General features: G+C 38.5%; 1 protein-coding gene across 1 annotated transcript; it reads right to left on the bottom strand.

Moving 5' to 3' along the window:
• Positions 1–268: 268 nt before the first annotated feature.
• LOC4350166 (uncharacterized) lies at positions 269–16,673 on the bottom strand. The gene is made up of 12 exons (XM_015759693.3): positions 16,405–16,673; positions 13,867–13,971; positions 11,915–12,001; positions 11,295–11,348; positions 11,053–11,198; positions 10,817–10,943; positions 10,599–10,736; positions 2,466–2,537; positions 2,318–2,391; positions 2,068–2,209; positions 1,370–1,448; positions 269–556 (listed from the first exon to the last, which is right to left on the bottom strand). Exons 1-12 carry the CDS (start codon positions 16,636–16,638, stop codon positions 459–461), a joined length of 1,356 nt encoding a protein of 451 aa, XP_015615179.1. The 5' UTR covers positions 16,639–16,673; the 3' UTR covers positions 269–458.
• Between the last annotated feature and the right edge of the window lie 2,198 nt (positions 16,674–18,871).

The following is an 18,871-nucleotide window of genomic DNA, read 5'->3' as shown; positions in this document are numbered from 1 at the left end:
CGCTAAGTAAGTTCTGCCCATCATCTTCAAGTAGATCTTAGGTTGAACCTATCTACCAGGAACTGCATTTGACATAAGATATGCGCTTATTTATCAGCCGTAGCTCAAACAATCAGAGAAACTATTACACAGGACCCTACGGTGATTGAGTTCACTTTTGAAAGCCCCTTTTTTTTTAACCATCATGCTGCAGATTTGTCATAATATTGATCATAACAACTCATGCTTAAAAAACCAGATGGTAGTATGGTACTGCAGAGAACGAACGGATCCTGAAATCTTTTTTGGGTTATTTTTTTCTTTTTGAGATGAGGGGTAAAGTTCAATGATGACAACTAGTACATGACAGAGCTATATTCTATGAAGTCGACAGCTATCAAGATCTAGCGGTAAAGTACAACATGAAAAACTATGGATGTACACCATGGAAAATTTTTGTTTAAACCATACATCCTTCTTCACTCTAACGATTTTAAAAGCCTGAACAAACCAGCCGCTTCTCTTATTCGGGAAAACGCAATGCAGAACGCCTGTACCTCGATGAAGAGATCTTGCACTGCAAAATACAGAACAGTCAACAAAAATGTAAAAGGGACTTCAATGTATAAATGTTACACTATTAATCAAGACAGGCCTCGTGCATTCCACAAGCCATGATAAATGAGAAAAATTGGTATTTCAAAATCAGCATTCTAAATTAGGAAAACGAACATAAGATGTCTATATCTATGCACAAAATTAGGGTACTTCAATGCAAAATTTATTAAATCAGCATCTCTTTTGCTGAAAACTGGTGGGAATGGTGCATTAGCATTTTGCTATTCCTAGATGGCATAGTAAAAATGCTACTTCTTAGATATGGTTCAATAATCACGTCTTGGAAAATCATGACATTTTTTCTTAAAGGAAGAACAGAGAGTTAACAAAAAGCCAAGATACAAGCTTGTCAGGAAAATGATTTTGGACCAGGTTCTAGTGATTATACCCAACATGTAGTACTTGGCAAAGTTTGTCACAAGAAAAGAACTGAAAATTCGATATCTGGAATGTGAGGACTAAATATAAATTCATAATTCTTCTTAAACCATTTTATATGTCTGGCAACTGGCAACCACCATAAGACACCTTACTGAACTCAAGTTTTCAGCAATTGGTTGAGTTAATACAATATGAAGGAAATTTTTGAAGATTAATCCAATCAATATATAAATGCAAGATCACAGTTGTGTATGACTGGAGAAGTATTCAAGAATCACAATCTATGTAGGCCCAACCAAACAGAATACAGAATGTAAATAGAATTGCACGCAGATCTACCAAATACATGACGGTATTTTGGTAAAAAAAAATTACATGATGGTACACTCACCATTTATTATCTTGTTTCGAATGAGACTCTGTAGGAAAACACATACTAGCCTTACTAGCCTGTTTTGCATGTATTTATCCTGTAAAGAACGTTAAACAAAAAAACAAAATCTCAGAATTTTCTACACAATAAACAATATTGTCAATCACACGATCAAGAGGTAGAACTGATGGTATCAAGAGTGTAAAAATTAAAAAAAATACATATTTGATTGGATGTAAAATTGTAATAAAGTTAACCGGTTATCTAAAATTTTGGATTCAGTTCTGTAAGTGATTTCCATTTTCATACAGTTTATCGCTGGTCCCATCAAAGAATAGAATTGGCATAGGGCAGTTTTTCTCCTAAAACAGTTTCCTAATCCCCTGATAAGAAGATGTTTGCAAATACAAAAAACACAAAGAATGGCTGCTGGATCCACATTATCAAATGATTTGATGGAGATAAGCCAACCAGAACTTGATTTGGTAAAAGGTACATCGACTAGGGATAAGCTGGAAAAACAATTCAGCTAACCATATAGAAAATCAGAAGACCAATGTATCCAACCCACTCAAATACTTTTGTGTTTAAAGAAAAAAAATGCATTTCTTTTTATGGTTTGACTTTGTTATAAACATATAATATGAGTCATGTCACTAAACCATCCAAGATGATCACCTCTGAATGTCTAGTAAAGAAAAGAGACTTTCACAAACCTTAATGTTTTGACATGATCGAATACAGTTTGAGATGTAGTCATGAATGAATCCTGGTGGTAGATCTACTGCTGTAGTGAGCCTGTTTACAACTTCCATTGAATGTAGGCTCATTTCCATGTGCACAAGAATATCAAAGTAACTGTCAAAGAAAAAGGCATGTGAGTAAGACGTTGTGAGTAGAGAAACATAGTAAATTAGTAATTAAATAAGAAAACAATAGAATAAACGACAAGGCTAATCTACATACGCATCCATGTCAGGCGAGTTGATTAACTTTGAAAGGACTTCAACAGCAACGAGTGGATTATGTTCCACAAGGTCCTGAAACGAGGAAATTATTAGACCATAAAGACAATCATGGAAAGGATTCAACATGTTGTCAGAAGAGTACATACAGGGAGCTTCTGTGGTGTCATCCCACAATGATAAACTAGCTTCCAGTCCTTTGCCAATTCCACCAGAACTTGCTGTAAATAGTTATACAACGATTTGGTATGTGAGATGCATTAAAAGATCACATTATATAGCATAGCACAGGTCATGGTCACTGTAAAGCACTATAGTTACGTCATGCCCAGAAAATACTAATTTGGGCTGCTAGAACTGTTAACGTAAATATATGTTCAAAGTTCATGTGAGTAATTTTCAACATATTACATTTATTTCCTAAGGAACCACTCATAGCCACCATAGCACAGGTCATGGCCACCGTAAAGCACTATAGTTACGTCATGCCCAGAAAATACTAATTTGGGCTGCTGGAACTGTTACCATAAATATATGTTCCAAGTTCACGTGAGCAATTTTCTGCATATTACATATTTCCTGAGACACCACTCATGGCCACCATAACACAGGTCATGGCCACCGTAAAGCACTATAATTATGTCATGCCCCGAAAATACTAATTTGGGCTGCTAGAACTGTTACCATAAATACATGTTTAAGTTCACATGAGTAAGTTTTTGCATATTTACATATTTCCAGAGGCAGCAGCCACATTTTCCTTTTCTTCTGATAGGCTTTCCTTGTTGTGTTAAGTTAGTTTTTCCTTCACAACGAAGTTATTATTAAGGGAATAGCTATACAACATTCAATAGTTTTTTGGATGAAAAACTTTCAAATATAGCTATAGTATAATTGCATTGTACTTACATTGTAACTTGGGTGTAACCCCAATGTAACTTATACTCCCTCCGTCCCATAATATAAGGGATTTGGGGTGGATGTGACACGTCCTAGTACAATGAATCTGGACATTGTACTAGGATGTGTCACATCCACCCCAAATCCCTTATATTATGGGACGGATGGAGTATGTAACTTAAGTATATATGTTATAAAAAGCTCGGCTATCTCAATGGTTGTGTGCCTGTTGTTCGACCAACAGATCGTGGGTTCGAACTCCCAGCAGCGTTGTGTTCACACAAAATTTTTCTTTTCCTCTGCCAGCACGAGCACGAATCTTAAAGCCTATCCGAGGGTCTAAAATTCGCAAGTTATCTACCCATTTTTCTTGCGACAAAAATTTAGCAATTCCGTATTATTAATATTTTCTTTTTTGCATCTTCGAAACCCAATTCCCATGATTCTAAAAATTACGCTAGTATAACATAAAGTATCAGATCTCTAGAAAAGGAACAATATTTCTAACTTAACTTTCTCCTACTTGGTTAATCTCGAGCACTTAAGATTGACAAAGTGCCAACATGTCATCCTAATTGGCCAAAACAGCTCCGTTATTGCAAAGTTAGCGGGGATATAACAATGTTATTGCAAAGTTAGAGCAGTTAGCGTCCGATTTTAGTCTTTGAGGTGCCAATAGAACTTCCATTCGAAGTCGGTAACATGCCACAATATTTTCCAATTAACTTGTGTTAGTGTTATGGGTATTGGGCCGAGAGACAACTTATTAGCTACACGGTACGATAGCTTGTTAGCTTGTAAATATAATATATATATGTAAAAACTAATTTGGTTATTCTCATTGTATGATGTAGAACATCGTCACACTTAATTCTGACCAAACCATCCAAAATTAAATTGGCATGTTAGACTACCATTTTCCAAGAGCTCAAAACCAAGTGCTTCTTCCAAACAAGCATTCCATTTTCTGCACTGACTTTGAATATTCTACGATGTGGATAAGAAAATCGCATATATCCATTCCCTTTCCACCCTTTATTGATCTTCTTTTCTTCTATCACGCAATCGACATAGATTATGTTGCACAGAAAATATAGATTTGTACAAAGTTCCGACAAACTAATCTTTTCAAACCATGACACGTTAGCTACCACATAAACATATACACATCCCACAAAACACATGGGACCCACTAGAGTTGCTACCATCGATGACCATTGTGCACTAAAGAAAGAGGGAGGCTACCAATTAGCAAGAAGCGGAAAGGACCATACCAAGTGCCCACTGGATACCTCATGCTCATGGGTGCAATGTATCGTGATTTGCAATAAATTAACAAGAATGTGGGGAATGGACTTATACGGGTGGCATAATGGCTAGATGCTACGGGTTTGAACACATCAAAATGATTGTGAAGGTGAAGAATACATGAAAATATTATTCCTCCTGTTGTGTTTGTTGGATGGTGATGGTGGGATTTGTATTATTTCCCTTAGTTATTTGACTTTCTGGCTCCTGATGGTACTAAAACTACACTCATAGGTACCTTGATCTAATTTGATGTTAAATTTTATGCTTCGATAAACATATGATTTTAAATTTGAGCTAGCCTTACTCAGTTATATTGCCACATGACTCGTTCTCCCTATACTCCTAAACCACGGCCCCCACCCAAACACAATAACTATCCTTCCCTCATGGAGAATCATGTGACATTTGGCTTTTGAGATGTGGTGGGAATCTCATTATCAGGATCATGGTCTTAAGAAGAATCATTTCATTGTGCTAGTACAACAATAATTCTAGGAATAATCAATCATGGCACTATAGTACCTCAAAACCATGGGATCAAGATTAGGATGGCATCTTATCAGTTGGCTATAAACTATCAATGTTAACTTCAATATGCCATTGAATTTAAAGTGTCTACAATGACACTTGTATAATTTGTTAGGATATGTAGGCATGAGAATAAACCATACCAAGACACCCTTTGGAACATAGGATAGGAAAAACGTAGGAACTGAAATGGCATATTAGTTACTCTAATCCTCCATGAATGGAAAACAGAGGAAAAGAGAAGCGTTCTGTTAATACTACAAGAGAAAACTAAACAAAGGAAAGTTTTCAAGAGGTTGGACCTCTCGCCTATCAACTAAAGGGGTTTATAGGGGCGAAAATCCTTAGAAACTAAATCCTAAAAAAAAAAACCTATGCCAATCCCGCATTCCAAAATCCTAAAGAGGTGAATGTAATACAATTGAGGGTAGTAGTGTAGTAGTCGTCCCATTAACCAATTATTATTGTCTTTATTACTGATCAATTTTTAATCCCAAGTTGTGGATTTTTTTTTTTTGGTTGCCAAGTTGTGGAAGTGGTTGCCAAAGAGTGATGTGCTACGTTGAGAAATCCAGTAAGTAGTGATGTTTTACATCAAGAAATCTAGTAACATGGAGTATATGCCAAAGAGTGATGTGGCTTCTAACAATTAACTATTACAACCAAATGTATAAATAAATTAGTTTTAAACAATTCCTTACTAAACGGAGCTTTATGTTTAGGGTACTGAAAATGAAGGACCACATAAGGTATAATCCAAGCACGCGTTTGATTTAGGTATAATATGGGGTGGAATGGTCCCGTGTACTGTTTGATTGAGGGGATAGGGTCGTCATAGTTTTTGTTGGGTTCAAGATACATGGATGATGGGATCAAGCATCTAACACGTGGACCCAATTGTCGGAATTGGGAATGAGTGTAGAGTATATGGATAGGATCGTATTGTATCCGGTTTCTTACGGTAGGATAGGATTAGTTTCCATCTCTATCTCTCTGAGGTTACTTAAGATCCAATCCATGTAACCTATATATACCGACCCCTAAGGCTCAATACAAAGTATCCACGTTATGCAGTATACCTCTTCTCCTATACTATTCAACATAGTATAAGAGCGGGCGACCAGCCGCCTCTCACGCTTCCGCCGTTGTTGCCCCCGGGAGTAGCGATCTCCTGAGGTCGGTCAACCTTTTTTGTTTTCATCATTGTGTCTTCGCTGTTCATCGCACGCCCGGACGATTCAAACTCCTGGGTGGTTGCGCGACCACCGTTCGTCGTCAATAGTCTACGTCAGTCAGCAGCAGCAACAGCTTCGTCCATATCGCGCCGGGTAGCCTGTCTCACGTGCCTGGATCGCCATCGGCACCGTCTTCCACCACCTCCATCTCCTCTCTGCACGTTCACTACCTCCCACCTATGCGCTTGTCATATCTACACAACGAGCCCCCGCGCCGATGACTAGCCCGCGCCGTCCCTGCCTGGTGGATGCGTCCACGACCACCTCCATCAAGGGCCCAATCCATGTAACCTATATAAATTGACCCCTGAGGCTCAATACAAAGTTTCCACGTTATGCAGTATACCTCTTCTCCTATACTATTCAACAATGAGCCGTGTCACATGGTGGGATGAGTTGGTCCACTCGATTTTCAGGCACTAGCTTGTCCGCATCTAGAGATAATATTGCCCTCTAGGGAGAAGATCCGTCCCACCTAACAAGTGGTGGAAAAAAGGCTTGAAGGTCATAGCTCACGAGAGGCCCCGTTTAGCTCGCTAGTACAAAAGATCATCACATCTTCATGTACTTGTTTGCTTCTTAGCTAGTGCTTAGTTTGTTAATAACATCCAAACTATTTGTATTTGACGAGTTCTTTTTTAGTTAGTGTTTAATGTTCCTACACAATAAATTGGTAAATTATTAAATTGTCAAAGTGATATAAATCAGATGGAGCTCGTTAACAAGCCTAACGAGCTTAAAGAGCCTACTCACGAGCGGAGCCGAGCTAAGCTTTGAGCTCATTTAAGATTAACGAGTCAAGTTGGCCCATTAAGGTAATGAGCCGAGCTAGCACATTACCCACCCCTACACCTAACCTTGAACCAAACAGCCTAAAAAAACTGAGCTCCCCCATCCTACGAACCAAGCACACCTAAAGTTAAATATTGAATGATGAAAACATGACTAAGTTACAAAGGTAGCACATATTGCTTCAAAAGCAGTCATCGAACTCAAACAATGCATACAAGAATCCAAAAAGGCAAACAATGGTTGTGACCATAATCGCAATTAAAGCAAGTGTTATGGACATCAATGGAGGATGTCCTTTGTTCTACCAACATGGCTTAAGAAGACTAGACAACAAAGAGAGAATATAACAATTTGGTAAACAAACTTTTTGTCCCCTAAAGAATTTCCAGGTCTCCTATTGCTAAGAGCCAAACAATTTTGCTAATTTTACCAAATAGAGTACGAGATTTGTGAACATAGTATCAAGTCATTGCGTAAATTCAGAATGGAACATTTCCACATAGCATGATGGCCATTGCCCTATGGTTGGGCAGGCTTTTCACCACCTTTCCGTCTTCGCCTGAAGTAGGTCTTGCCAGAGTACCGAGAGAACGGCTTAATTGGCGGATCTATAGATTTCTGTTATGGAATATATGCTAAACATTAGCATTTGACAACAATAAGAATGATGGAGCACTAAGGTATTTCCCATAATTGACTACATATACACATGGACTATAAAGCATATACTAAAACCACCAAGGATTGGTGCTAAAAAAGTAGCACGACAAATGTTAAAGTGCTCCATATGTCGATTTAGACTAGTACGAGTGACTTGTTTTCTATATTGTTACAAGCATATAGCACCCATACATCATAACTTCACTATCAACATAGTTTCATAATAATTTCATTGCTATATTTGGATGTGAAGCAGCCCTCCTACCACTCTTACATAACATTTCCATTTTATGGTAGTACTTATAAATCATTATATTGCATGGCATATTCAAGGGGTCGCCAAGTGGTACTGATGGCTTGATATTAAAGAGGATTGCCACCGAGCTCTCTACCAACATGCAAATCGCAGCGTCAACCCTATACTTATTGCTGAATCGCTGCCCTAGAGCTATGTATCCTAGCCCATTGCTCCTACATTCAAACTGTCCTATGTGCCTCCTAATAGTGAGGTAGACTCTAGCAATCCACCCCCATGGTCGCCACAGAGATTGCTAAGGGTGGTTGTGGTCTAAAGCAACCCACTGGATACATTGGCCCAACCCACAAATATGGCTCCGGTGGATAAATGGGTCAACATTGAAACAAAGGAAAGCAAAGGAGGCCTAACCCATTGGGTCATACTTGGCTCCAACCATCCCCTTTCATGAGAGGTTGTTCCGAATCCAAATCACGCCATGTCATCTCCCGGCTCTTCCCTCCCCGACCCACATGATATCACCAACGCCGGTGTGGCGTCGTTTGCTACCTTGACGCGCACAATCCCCTTTACACATCTGCCCTCCAATCGCACAAGCGAGGCACTCGAGCAGCAAAAGATCGTTGCAATGTCCTTTTCTTCTTGGCAACTCCACCCAATAACCTTCCCATGACTTTGCTCTTGAGCGTGATGGTCGTGCTCTAATGGGACCCCAGATACCTCAAAGAAAACCACCAAGGAGATGTAGCAAGCGTATTAGACTATGTCTGCCATGCACCATCCTTGAGACAATTGCCCGTAGGTCTTGAGCCACTAGAGCTTATCCTCACCACCATAGATGGGAATTTCCAATTTATTGAGGCACAAACTTCATCAATTGACTTCATTAGACTATTGACTATGGTCCTCCATCCAATCTACCTAGAATCAAGCCGTTGTAAGCAAAGGGGCACAAAGATGCTGGCATCTAGCAACTTTTGTGCGGCCTTCAGCAGCCCTACCAATGCTGACACCAAGTCACCCCCAAGACTCCTTTGGCCTTCACCTAGGCCACAACCGATGCTTGCATCACGTGGAAATTGTCATGAAGCCTGTTGAATTCCTTGCTCAATGTCACCAAGAAAACTTTCAATCTTGTGGTAAAAATTTCAGTTGCGAAGATAGCATGTCCTTAAAGTAATCTTCCATGCCTGAAGTTTCTATGAAGCTCTACTAGCAAGTTGTTCGGTTACCACAACCAAAATGCCCTAACAAAGTTAGTGGAAAGAGAAAATAGAGAAGAGAGAATAGATTGTATTATTAGAATGCCAAACTGATCATCACTAAAGGCTTCAATAGCCTAATTCTCTCTGACATAGACTCAACCACACCAACTCCAACTCAGGATAAGGGATCAGAAAATAGAGATGAGAGAATAGATTGTATTATTTCTGATTGCCAAGCCAATCATCAATAAAGGTTTAAATAGCCTAGCTCTCTCCAACATGGATTCAAACCAAAACCGACTCCAACTCAAGTAACCAATCAAATATTAAACTATAACAAAATATATATTGATATGAGATTAACAAAGTAAATTCAATCTCTGGTAAATACTCCTGTGCCAAAACATGTTCACCTAAGTTCCTTTTATGCCTCCAATAATGGCATCCCAACATACAAATTGCCCTATATTGGAGTCATCACCCAATCCACATTTTTTTTGTAGTATCTCCACATCTTACTTAATGATGAGGAAGATTTGAACGAAGTAATGCAGATGTGAGGTACGTATGTGGTGGTGGGCTTCTATGTGCCTATAATAGTTTTAAGTTCACAGTGAAATTCAGTTGGTGTTCAGTTACAACACACATGTGTGCATACGCATGTGGCCCCATAGGCTACAAATAATTGAGGCTTCAAGGCCACACACAATGCTCTCCTACGGTCCCATTTAATGCATAAGCATGCATATCTAGAACAGCATTTCAAATCACAGCCTATTGCAATTTTGGAGGTCCAACGCTAACCTCCACTACTCCAGCATATGTTAAATCAGCGTATTGTTATGCTAAAACCTTTTGGGGACCATGAAAATCACCATTTAGACCCTAGCTTAGAAAATGAGGCAAACTAGTGGCAAACGATGAGGTTGAGCCTAACATGAGCACACACCCATGCTTCCTATCAACCAGTATAGATTCAGTGCAGCACTAGCAGGACTTGGTGGAAAAAATAGGATACTTCAGAGGTTGAGCCTATGAGATCCTAAAACAACATATGAGGGCTCCCTTGAACAAAAATAAATAGCTCGGACTGATAATCTTACATGCAATTGCCTATAAGCTATCTAGCAAAACTGAGGGAGCAAACATATAACTGAAACAGCATAAACAATGCACAGTGCAAAAAACATTGAAAACTTGCCAAAAATAGGGAATCCTAACAATGAATTTTGAAAAGAATAGTGGTATGACTTCAAAAAAAGAGGTGAGGAAGGTGATAAAATTCATTCAGAAAATTATCTACCTTCAGAATAATGCTACTGATCATTTAAATCATCAGCTTAATTAAAAACTCAATATCAAGATATTCATTTGAGAAAAAGAATAGAATAGAACCTCCTGTTGGGCAGGTGAAAGTGGTCCTTTACAAGCTTTTCCAACTAAATCTCGGATCGCAGCACCTCGACTAGTATCAGCACACATACTACTGTCCCACAATAGCTCGTGGTTGTTGTCTAGGTTCAGCCACTGCAACTGCCCATTCATCAAGAAGTACACCTTAGATTCAGAAATAAAGGTACTACTAAACAAAAACTTTTAGCCAACAACCTTACCTCTCCATCAAGTATTTCAAGTCTTGGAGGAGGAGGCCGTATCCACTGAGGACCAATTCCATCAAGTGATGTTTGTTGAAGTAAACAAGTGACCAAATTATCTCTATTTGATTTGGTTATTGATATCCTATAGAAATAATGAGCAAACTTAATTAACAATGACCAAGAGAGAAAAATGAACCACCCCTATGGATATCCATCATCACATTCCAAGAACAAAGTTGGAGTATACGTACTCTGATGAATCAGTGCAGCTTTGAGAAATATCTGGATCAGGAATAACACTTCTAACAGTAGCTTCTCTGAAACTACCAGTGCTAGGCTGGGGTTGCACCTCATTGCAGGTATATTGTCTTTCAAGCTGCTCTCTGGTGAGCAAGACCTACATAATAGACACCACTCGAAACAAATAAGATCCTACATCCTAGAGAAAGTGTCCAGTCAATTTCATAATTATATGACAGAACAATCATCTAACCTGAGATGCATAAGCAGATTCCTCCAAGTAATCTGCAGCAGAATGCTTCAGAATCTGAACACAAAATAATCATCATATCGATGCCAAATGATCTCCATAACAAATATACAAACAGAGCATGTGCTCACATACATAGTAAAGGTGGAGTTAATGTCTGTTGATCAATACAAGTAAAGTGACAGGAAAAACTATGACCTTAAAAAGAATACCATGAGACTTCTAAACAAGATAGTATTATGATCATAGGAGGGACAGTTTTGTTTTAATAGGGTTTCAATCCTAGCATCACATGGTGAGAATTACTATTTGTGATGAAATGGTTGCAAAGAACCGTAATGTATTAGATCCCTGGAGAACTGATCATGGTACTCAAACTTGCTAATATACAGCAATTTATCATTTATCATGCATCAACCAATTCCTGTTTTACAAATTGTTGATTCCACCTCGTAACATGCTCCATGAAGGCATAAGACCAGAAAAAAAACTGGGTACTCCATACCTCAGGGCTCAGTAACCTCCATGCATGTGAAATTTATATATAAATGGCAAAATCATATAACCAATTTTGCCTATATAAATCATATAGTTAAACAAGAAATCATAGAGCGATAAAATACCTCCCTATCGTTGTCCCCATTAGTTGAATTTAACAGAAGTTGGAGAAACAACTGTTCTGGTTTATCAGAGGTTTCATCACAAGCAGCCTGTCAAAAAATTTAAAAAAACAGGTAGCGGAAGTCACAAAGCATTACCGAGAAATAGTGCACTATTTAAAAAAACAGACTCTGAAAAGGATAGAATCATACTGCTGCTGTGATAAATAATAATAACAACACCACTTAATTGGTTCATGCTGAGGCAAAAACCCAATCATTCTGATGGCAGCCAGGAATAAGATGATCGATTTCTTTAATTGCCAAAAATATTGCTGATCAATTTGCGTAACACTGTGTTGACTGTCGACCCTCTAAACTTGAGACACTACGGAACAGCATCACCATGCTGGTGCAAAAGTTGCAAAGAACCCACCATCCACATCACATAAGATGACAAATTTCGTAGCAGGATAGATGGAGAGGAAGGTATGCATGTAGTCATGTACTAACTGCAAACCATCTTCTAAGCGTGAAAATACAAACCTTTCAACAGCAATCAAACAACCAACGAAAAAAATAAGACAGTATGGTGATCAAGGACTCGGAAGTCAGAACACAAGGTTACACACTTCTGAAAATAGGAAGCAACTTTAAACTAACAATTGTATGTACGCTGGGAGAACAAGTAGAAAAGCAGAGTGACATATAAGCAGTGGAAATTAACATGTATGTGTGGAAATTAACATGTATGTGTAGGTTACAGGATTTGATGTAATGTCTACGTCATAGTCCATGTTCTGCTCCTGGCATGGCTTCCATGATGTATCAACACCAACCAATTTTTTGAGTGTGCTCATGAAGCAAAAAGCGTGAGATGCAGGGAAAATATATTAAATACTCATAGTAAGCGCCTAATTAATCCCATCTTTTAGCTTTGAAAATTAGGACCTGGTGCTTTCATAATTTAAATTGAATCTCACCTGATGGATTCTACATTCTATTTACTATTTAAAAGGAATTGGTACTGACCGTCCATCCTACTGGCCCACCTAAGCTCTGAGAAAAGCCTGTATTAAAAAAGCAGAAAAACACTCCTCCAAGGCTCCAAAAATATATATTATCTTCTAATAGATTTCATCTTTATCCAAAAATCTTTTCTTTCACATGGTTCACCTCCTTGCCTCTTATTCCCAATTTCCGCATATACCACCTCTGTACAGGGTTGCAGCTCACTCCATCAAACACCTATGCTTGGTCATGCCTCAGAACTTCGCAACGGAATGAGGCCACTTCCAACTATGTCGGAGACCCAATGTGGCTCTAAGTGTTATAAGTCATAACAGAATGATGAACATAGGATATAACAGTATTGTCCAGACTAGAGCTCAGGCAGACACCTCAACAGAGCTATAGGTAGCGTAAACCAATCTCAGCACTTCAGCAGCAAAGTACAATGGCATGATGGCCCTCAAGATCTCCCCAATGTCACTATTATTAAAACCACACTGTCACACAAGGTTCTGCATAGTGCATATTGTATTGTGTGAAAAGAAAACAAAACCCAGTGTTTTGTGTTATTATGGCACTAAACCAGGCGTTTTCATGAAGTTTCACCTTTTCTAATATTACTTTCTTGAGGCACTAAGATCAATGCACCTAATAGTAGTTGATAAACCTTGGAAGTGAAAGGAATGTGCCCTGGTTCAATTGTGACATGGAACTCAAACATAGAAATTGGACAGGCAAGTGGAACTATTTGAGAGAAATTGACAACAAAAATAAAATAGTGCAGACAGAAATCACAATTTCTGGTACATTTATCCTTTTGACAAATATGTTTTTACAATAAATTAGTTTATTCGATGAAATTAAAAGGATAAACATGACCAATTCAGACTATCAGCACACATTAATGAAGCCTGTAAAATATTTATGCCCCCAAAAAAAGAAAAAGAAAAAAGGTTGCAACTTACATGTATTATTAGAGGAACAAAGGGATTTTCCAACTGTGAGGAATAACCTTGATGAAGAATTGTGAATGCAACTAAACGCTCAGCTGGTCGAAGCATCATCTTGTCCTGAAAAAAACAAAGTAGTATAAAGTCAAAGTGTTATTTTCATTCTCCTATACCTAGAGAAGAAATCCCAGAAACAGGAGGCACATTAAATGAAATGAAAAACAAGCTGCCAAAAACCGTCCTGTATTTACAAGGAATAGACAAAAAGGACCTTAACAGAAGAATAATTGGAGAAAAACTCTTTCCTTTCGGTATATCATTCTCTAAACATCAAAACCTTTTGAAAGATGGGAGTCTACCATCAAGAATCCATAGAGCTATGTAAACAGTACAAAAACATCTAAACCTTTTGACAGCACATTGCAGTATGTAAGTCTAAGCCAAGCATTTCACTACCATCTACTTACAGAGGGAGAAAAAAATGTGCAGATTTGCAGAGTTTCCATGGATTGTGCATTAAGAAAATATAATTTAGAAAAGAAGGGTATAATTTCAAGAAAAATGATCAAAACAGGATAACAGGCCTGCAAATCAACCCATTGATTGCTCTACCTTTGTATAAGTGAAATAATAATCACACATTACAGAAGTATTTTGCAAGATAGATCCAATGGAATTATTTTTGTTACTCCATCTATGTACAATTGAATATATCAGTGCTCAGACTTTCAAAATGTTTCTGAGAGAAATGTCAGAAATAATTAACCACACAGATCCCACAATGACTTAGATTTTGATATGGAGGTGAATAAGTTTTTCTCAAATCATATCAATAATAACATCACACAAAAATCATATATATCACCATCAACATAACAATTTACGCGGCTATCATCACTCAGGAAAAAACTAGTGATGTGCAGAAACAACCAAATCCAACAAATCATCTATAACATATCATGTCAACTCCAATAGAAGATGTGAAAACTAAATGCATTGAAGACAGACCCCCTACAACTACTAGTACCATTCCCTAAAGGGGAAATGAAAACAGACGATGATGTTGAGTCCTTCTGACACTGAACAACAATAAAAAAAGGAAGCAAATATGTCAATGTTGTGGGCGTTAGTAATGTAGCACGAACAGTAGCAACGCCCATAAGCAGTCAAGGAAGCAACCATCCACATATTCAATTATATTCCATTAAAACAACAGCGGCACAAAAATTATGATCACTAGAAGAAACATTGATTTCTACCATGAGCTAAAAGTGGTAACTGTGTGACTTTTTAATCATATTATTCACTGCTTAATTTATTCCAAGTGACTAAAACCTTGAAAAGCTAATAGCTAGTACATTCTAAAACAATTTGACAGGTTGGGTAGAAGGGGCAACGTAAGGCATAAGAGGCAGAGCATATGGGCAAAAAGGGAAGAATTTCGTATGGTAGGTTGGAAGAATGAGATGTTAGCATAATTCCAGGAGGTTTCATCCATTGTGGATAGTGTACAGAAAGACTCACCCATGTAAAGAATTTCTTTTAGAATTTAAGAAATGGAAAAAGATAAAGGGGGAAAGAGATCATTGATTTTAAACCTCAAGTATAATGGTTTGCAAATTCATTTCAACGACGCAAATCTCATCAAACAACACACTGATAACTTGGACCCCTTACTCATGCCCAGCTAAAACATGTAGAACACTACGCTCTTGTTAAATCAAATAACAATATTAGTTTCTACACAGAACATAACAAATCTGCTAATCGCTTCAAAGCCTAAAGTCAGAACACAAAACTCATATGGACTCAAGACAGTTAAAACAGTAAAAAAAACAATGCAGCTAGCAGCAATTATTTGCCCTGTAACAACAGTGGCCTGAGCAACAGAAGAACACATGCTGTACAAATTTACCCACTAACAAAATCCATTTCAACACATAGACCGTCACCAATTTTGACCGCAACCTATCGCGTGACTAAGGAAAACGCAAAAATTAGCAAGACAGCAGTCGATTGGGCTTGCAACTGCACCTCAAAAGATAAAATAGACAGGTAATCAAGCTGTGCAACACTAAAAACCTCATCAAGCAACCAACATATCTACTGTTCCACTGAAAATACAAAACCCACCATTAGAAAGCTTAGCTGGTTGTCAAGAAATGGAAACAACCAGTCCCCAATCAAAAACTCAATCTTTCTCGAAATAGGAGATCGCACATAGACTATAGAGCAACACTACAAGCAGAAATTATCCGCTAAACATCGCTATCCACGCACCACTAGAACCCAGCAAAAACCTTAAAATTCCCCTACCAACAAAAGCGATTGATTCAGAATCTATCCATTCCTGAATCCACCCGCGCTCCAAACCAGCCCACCTACCAACACGTCCCCAAGAACCCCTCGAAAACCTAAGCGCCCCACCACCACGCGGAGGGGGGGGGGGGCCTAAGCCGAGCGGGCGCTCGCCTCGAACCAGGAGGCATCAAGCAGACGACGCGGGCGGGCGGGAGCGAGGGGGGGAATCCAATCCAGGGAGGGGCGGGTTACCTTGAGGACGAAGTTTATGGCGGCGCCGAAGCGGAGGCGGCGCTCGGGCTGGATGCGGGCGAGGAAGTCCGCCACGACGTCCTCGAGCGGGCGCTTCACGCCGGCGACCAGGCCGAGCAGGTCGGCGCACTCCGCGGGGCGTAGGCTCCCCGTCAGCACGGGCACGCCGGCGAGCGACAGCGGCGGCGGCGCCGCCACCGGCGGCGAGAGGCCGGCGTCCTTCTTGGGAGACATGGTGGTGGGGGTTGGATGGGGTGTGGAGTGTGAACGGGGCTTAGCAAGGGGATGGATTGATTTATTGGGTTTTAACCGATCTGGAATTTGAAAATTTGGACGGGCGGAAGCAGGCGATTTGGTTGAATTTTGGCCGGTTTGATTTAATTTTGATTTGATGAAATATCTGGTGGGATTTGAAAAGATTCTGTTTAGGAATGGTTTGAATGTTGTAGCTGTAGTCATTAAATGACTACATTTATGTTTCACTAAATCTGTAGGATCATCCAAATTAGTACCAGCTACAAACAACTGTCATTTTATACGTCAAAATAATATAATAGTATTTACTAATTAGTCCTAAATCATGCTAGTTCTCACCTATCTAAGGTGTCATTAGTTACTTCCTTTTTAGTCTTATATATATCAAGTGTTTGCTATGAAAAATGTATAACCAATTCATCGGAAAACATTCAATTTCTATCGTATGAGAGTGACCGCTCAAGGTTGATGGATGGTGGATCCACACATGGTTTTATCACTTTCAAAGCCCGTGGTTTTTTCTCACTTTCAAATGGGATAATATGTGGGTTTTTCTTTTAGTTACTCGTGCTTTGCAATGGGATATTAAGTTAGAATGGGCTATTAACTATTTTAAAGGTCATGCTAACACTTAACACCTGGCTAGAAAAATAGTCGCCCGAAGTTCGAGCCAAAATGCCATGAAGTTCCGGGCAAACCTTACCATTGACACCTGAGTTCATGCAAGTGTTGTGAAAATATTTCTCTCTTCTAAAAATATGAACTCATAGCACTTCAGATTGACACAGGCAACCATTTAGATCCCTTTGATAGTTTGATTTTCTTAGACTCAAGAGCAAAGATAAAATAAATATAAATGCATCTTCGAGTCCTTGCTCTGCTTTTTCATTCTATTTGTAGAGAGGTTCCATTCAAAGTTAAGCATACTGGCACTAACTATGTGCACACATCTTGATAAACTTGTTAGTCTCTTAATTTTGATTTTGATGAAATATCTGGTGGGATTTGAAAAGATTCAATTTAGGAAGGGTTTGAATGTTGTAGCTATAGTCATTAATTGACTACATTCATGTTTCACTAAATCTGTAGGATCATCCAAATTATTACCAGCTACAAACAACTGTCACTTTATACATCAAAATAATATAATAGTATTTACTAATTAGTCCTAAATCATGCTAGTTCTCATCTATCTAGGTGTCATTAGTTACTTCCTTTTTAGTCCTATATATATCAAGTGTTTGCTATGAGAAATTTGTGACCAATTCATCGGAAAACATTCAATTTCTATCGTCAGGTCGACGAGCCCAGGGTGATCGCTCAAGTTTGATGGGTGGTGGATCCACACATGGTTTTATCACTTTCAAAGCCCATGGTTTTTTATCACTTTCAAATGTGATAAATATGCGTGTTTTTCTTTTAGTTACTCGTGCTTTGCAATGGGATATTAAGTTAGGATGGGCTATTAACTATTTGAAAGGTCATGCCAACACTTAGCACCTAGCTAGAATAATAGTCACCCGGAAGTTCGAGCCAAAATGCCATGAAGTTCTGGGCATATCTTACCATTGACACTACAGTTCATGCAAGTGTTGTGAAAATGTTTCTCTCTTCTAAAAATGTGAACTCATAGCACTTTAGATTGACACAGGCAACCATTTGGATCCCCTTGATAGTACAATTTTCCTAGACTCAAGAGCAAAGATAAAATAAATATAAATGCATCTCCGAGTCCTTGCTCTGCTTTTTCATTCTATTTGTAGAGAGGTTCCATGCAAAGTTAAGCATCCTGGAACTAATTATCTACACACATCTTGATAAATTTGTTAGTCCCTTAACCGTTTTATTATTAATCAACCAAAATCCACTTAGAGGATTAGATGCACTTTCACTAGTATAAATTATAAAGTGGATATAGTTACCTTTATTTTGCCTTAACTAAATCATGCAGATTTTATTTTCAACAGTATTATCAGACCATGTGAATGATCATCATCACTAAAATGCTAGCTATAAAATAATCACTAATGCAAACCTTCTCCTAATATTTACTCCCTAATTAATTCTAGAACATGTTAATTTTCACTAACCATTAATTAAGGTTGTCTCAAGTTGTTCAGCAAATCTTTTGGAATGATACTTTACCGCATTCGACAAATTCTTCATAACTACGATATGTAGTTGGTCACCATAATGGGTTTATTTTTCATAC

The sequence above is a fragment of the Oryza sativa genome, chromosome 11 (genome assembly GCF_034140825.1).
Source record: "Oryza sativa Japonica Group chromosome 11, ASM3414082v1".
NCBI lineage: Eukaryota > Viridiplantae > Streptophyta > Magnoliopsida > Poales > Poaceae > Oryza > Oryza sativa.
Note: the sequence above shows the minus strand (reverse complement) of the source record. Positions and strands in the feature narration are given on the sequence as shown.

What these genes read in the sequence shown, in the direction of transcription:
- LOC4350166 (XM_015759693.3), bottom strand. Translation starts at nt 16,638, where the DNA reads ATGTCTCCCAAGAAGGACGCCGGCCTCTCGCCGCCGGTGGCGGCGCCG. An exon ending in TTGTTCCTCTAATAATACAT is followed by an intron (nt 12,002 to 13,866) that starts GTAAGTTGCAAC and finishes ATTTTTTGACAG; the next exon opens with GCTGCTTGTGATGAAACCTC. An exon ending in AGCTGCACTGATTCATCAGA is followed by an intron (nt 10,944 to 11,052) that starts GTACGTATACTC and finishes TTATTTCTATAG; the next exon opens with GATATCAATAACCAAATCAA.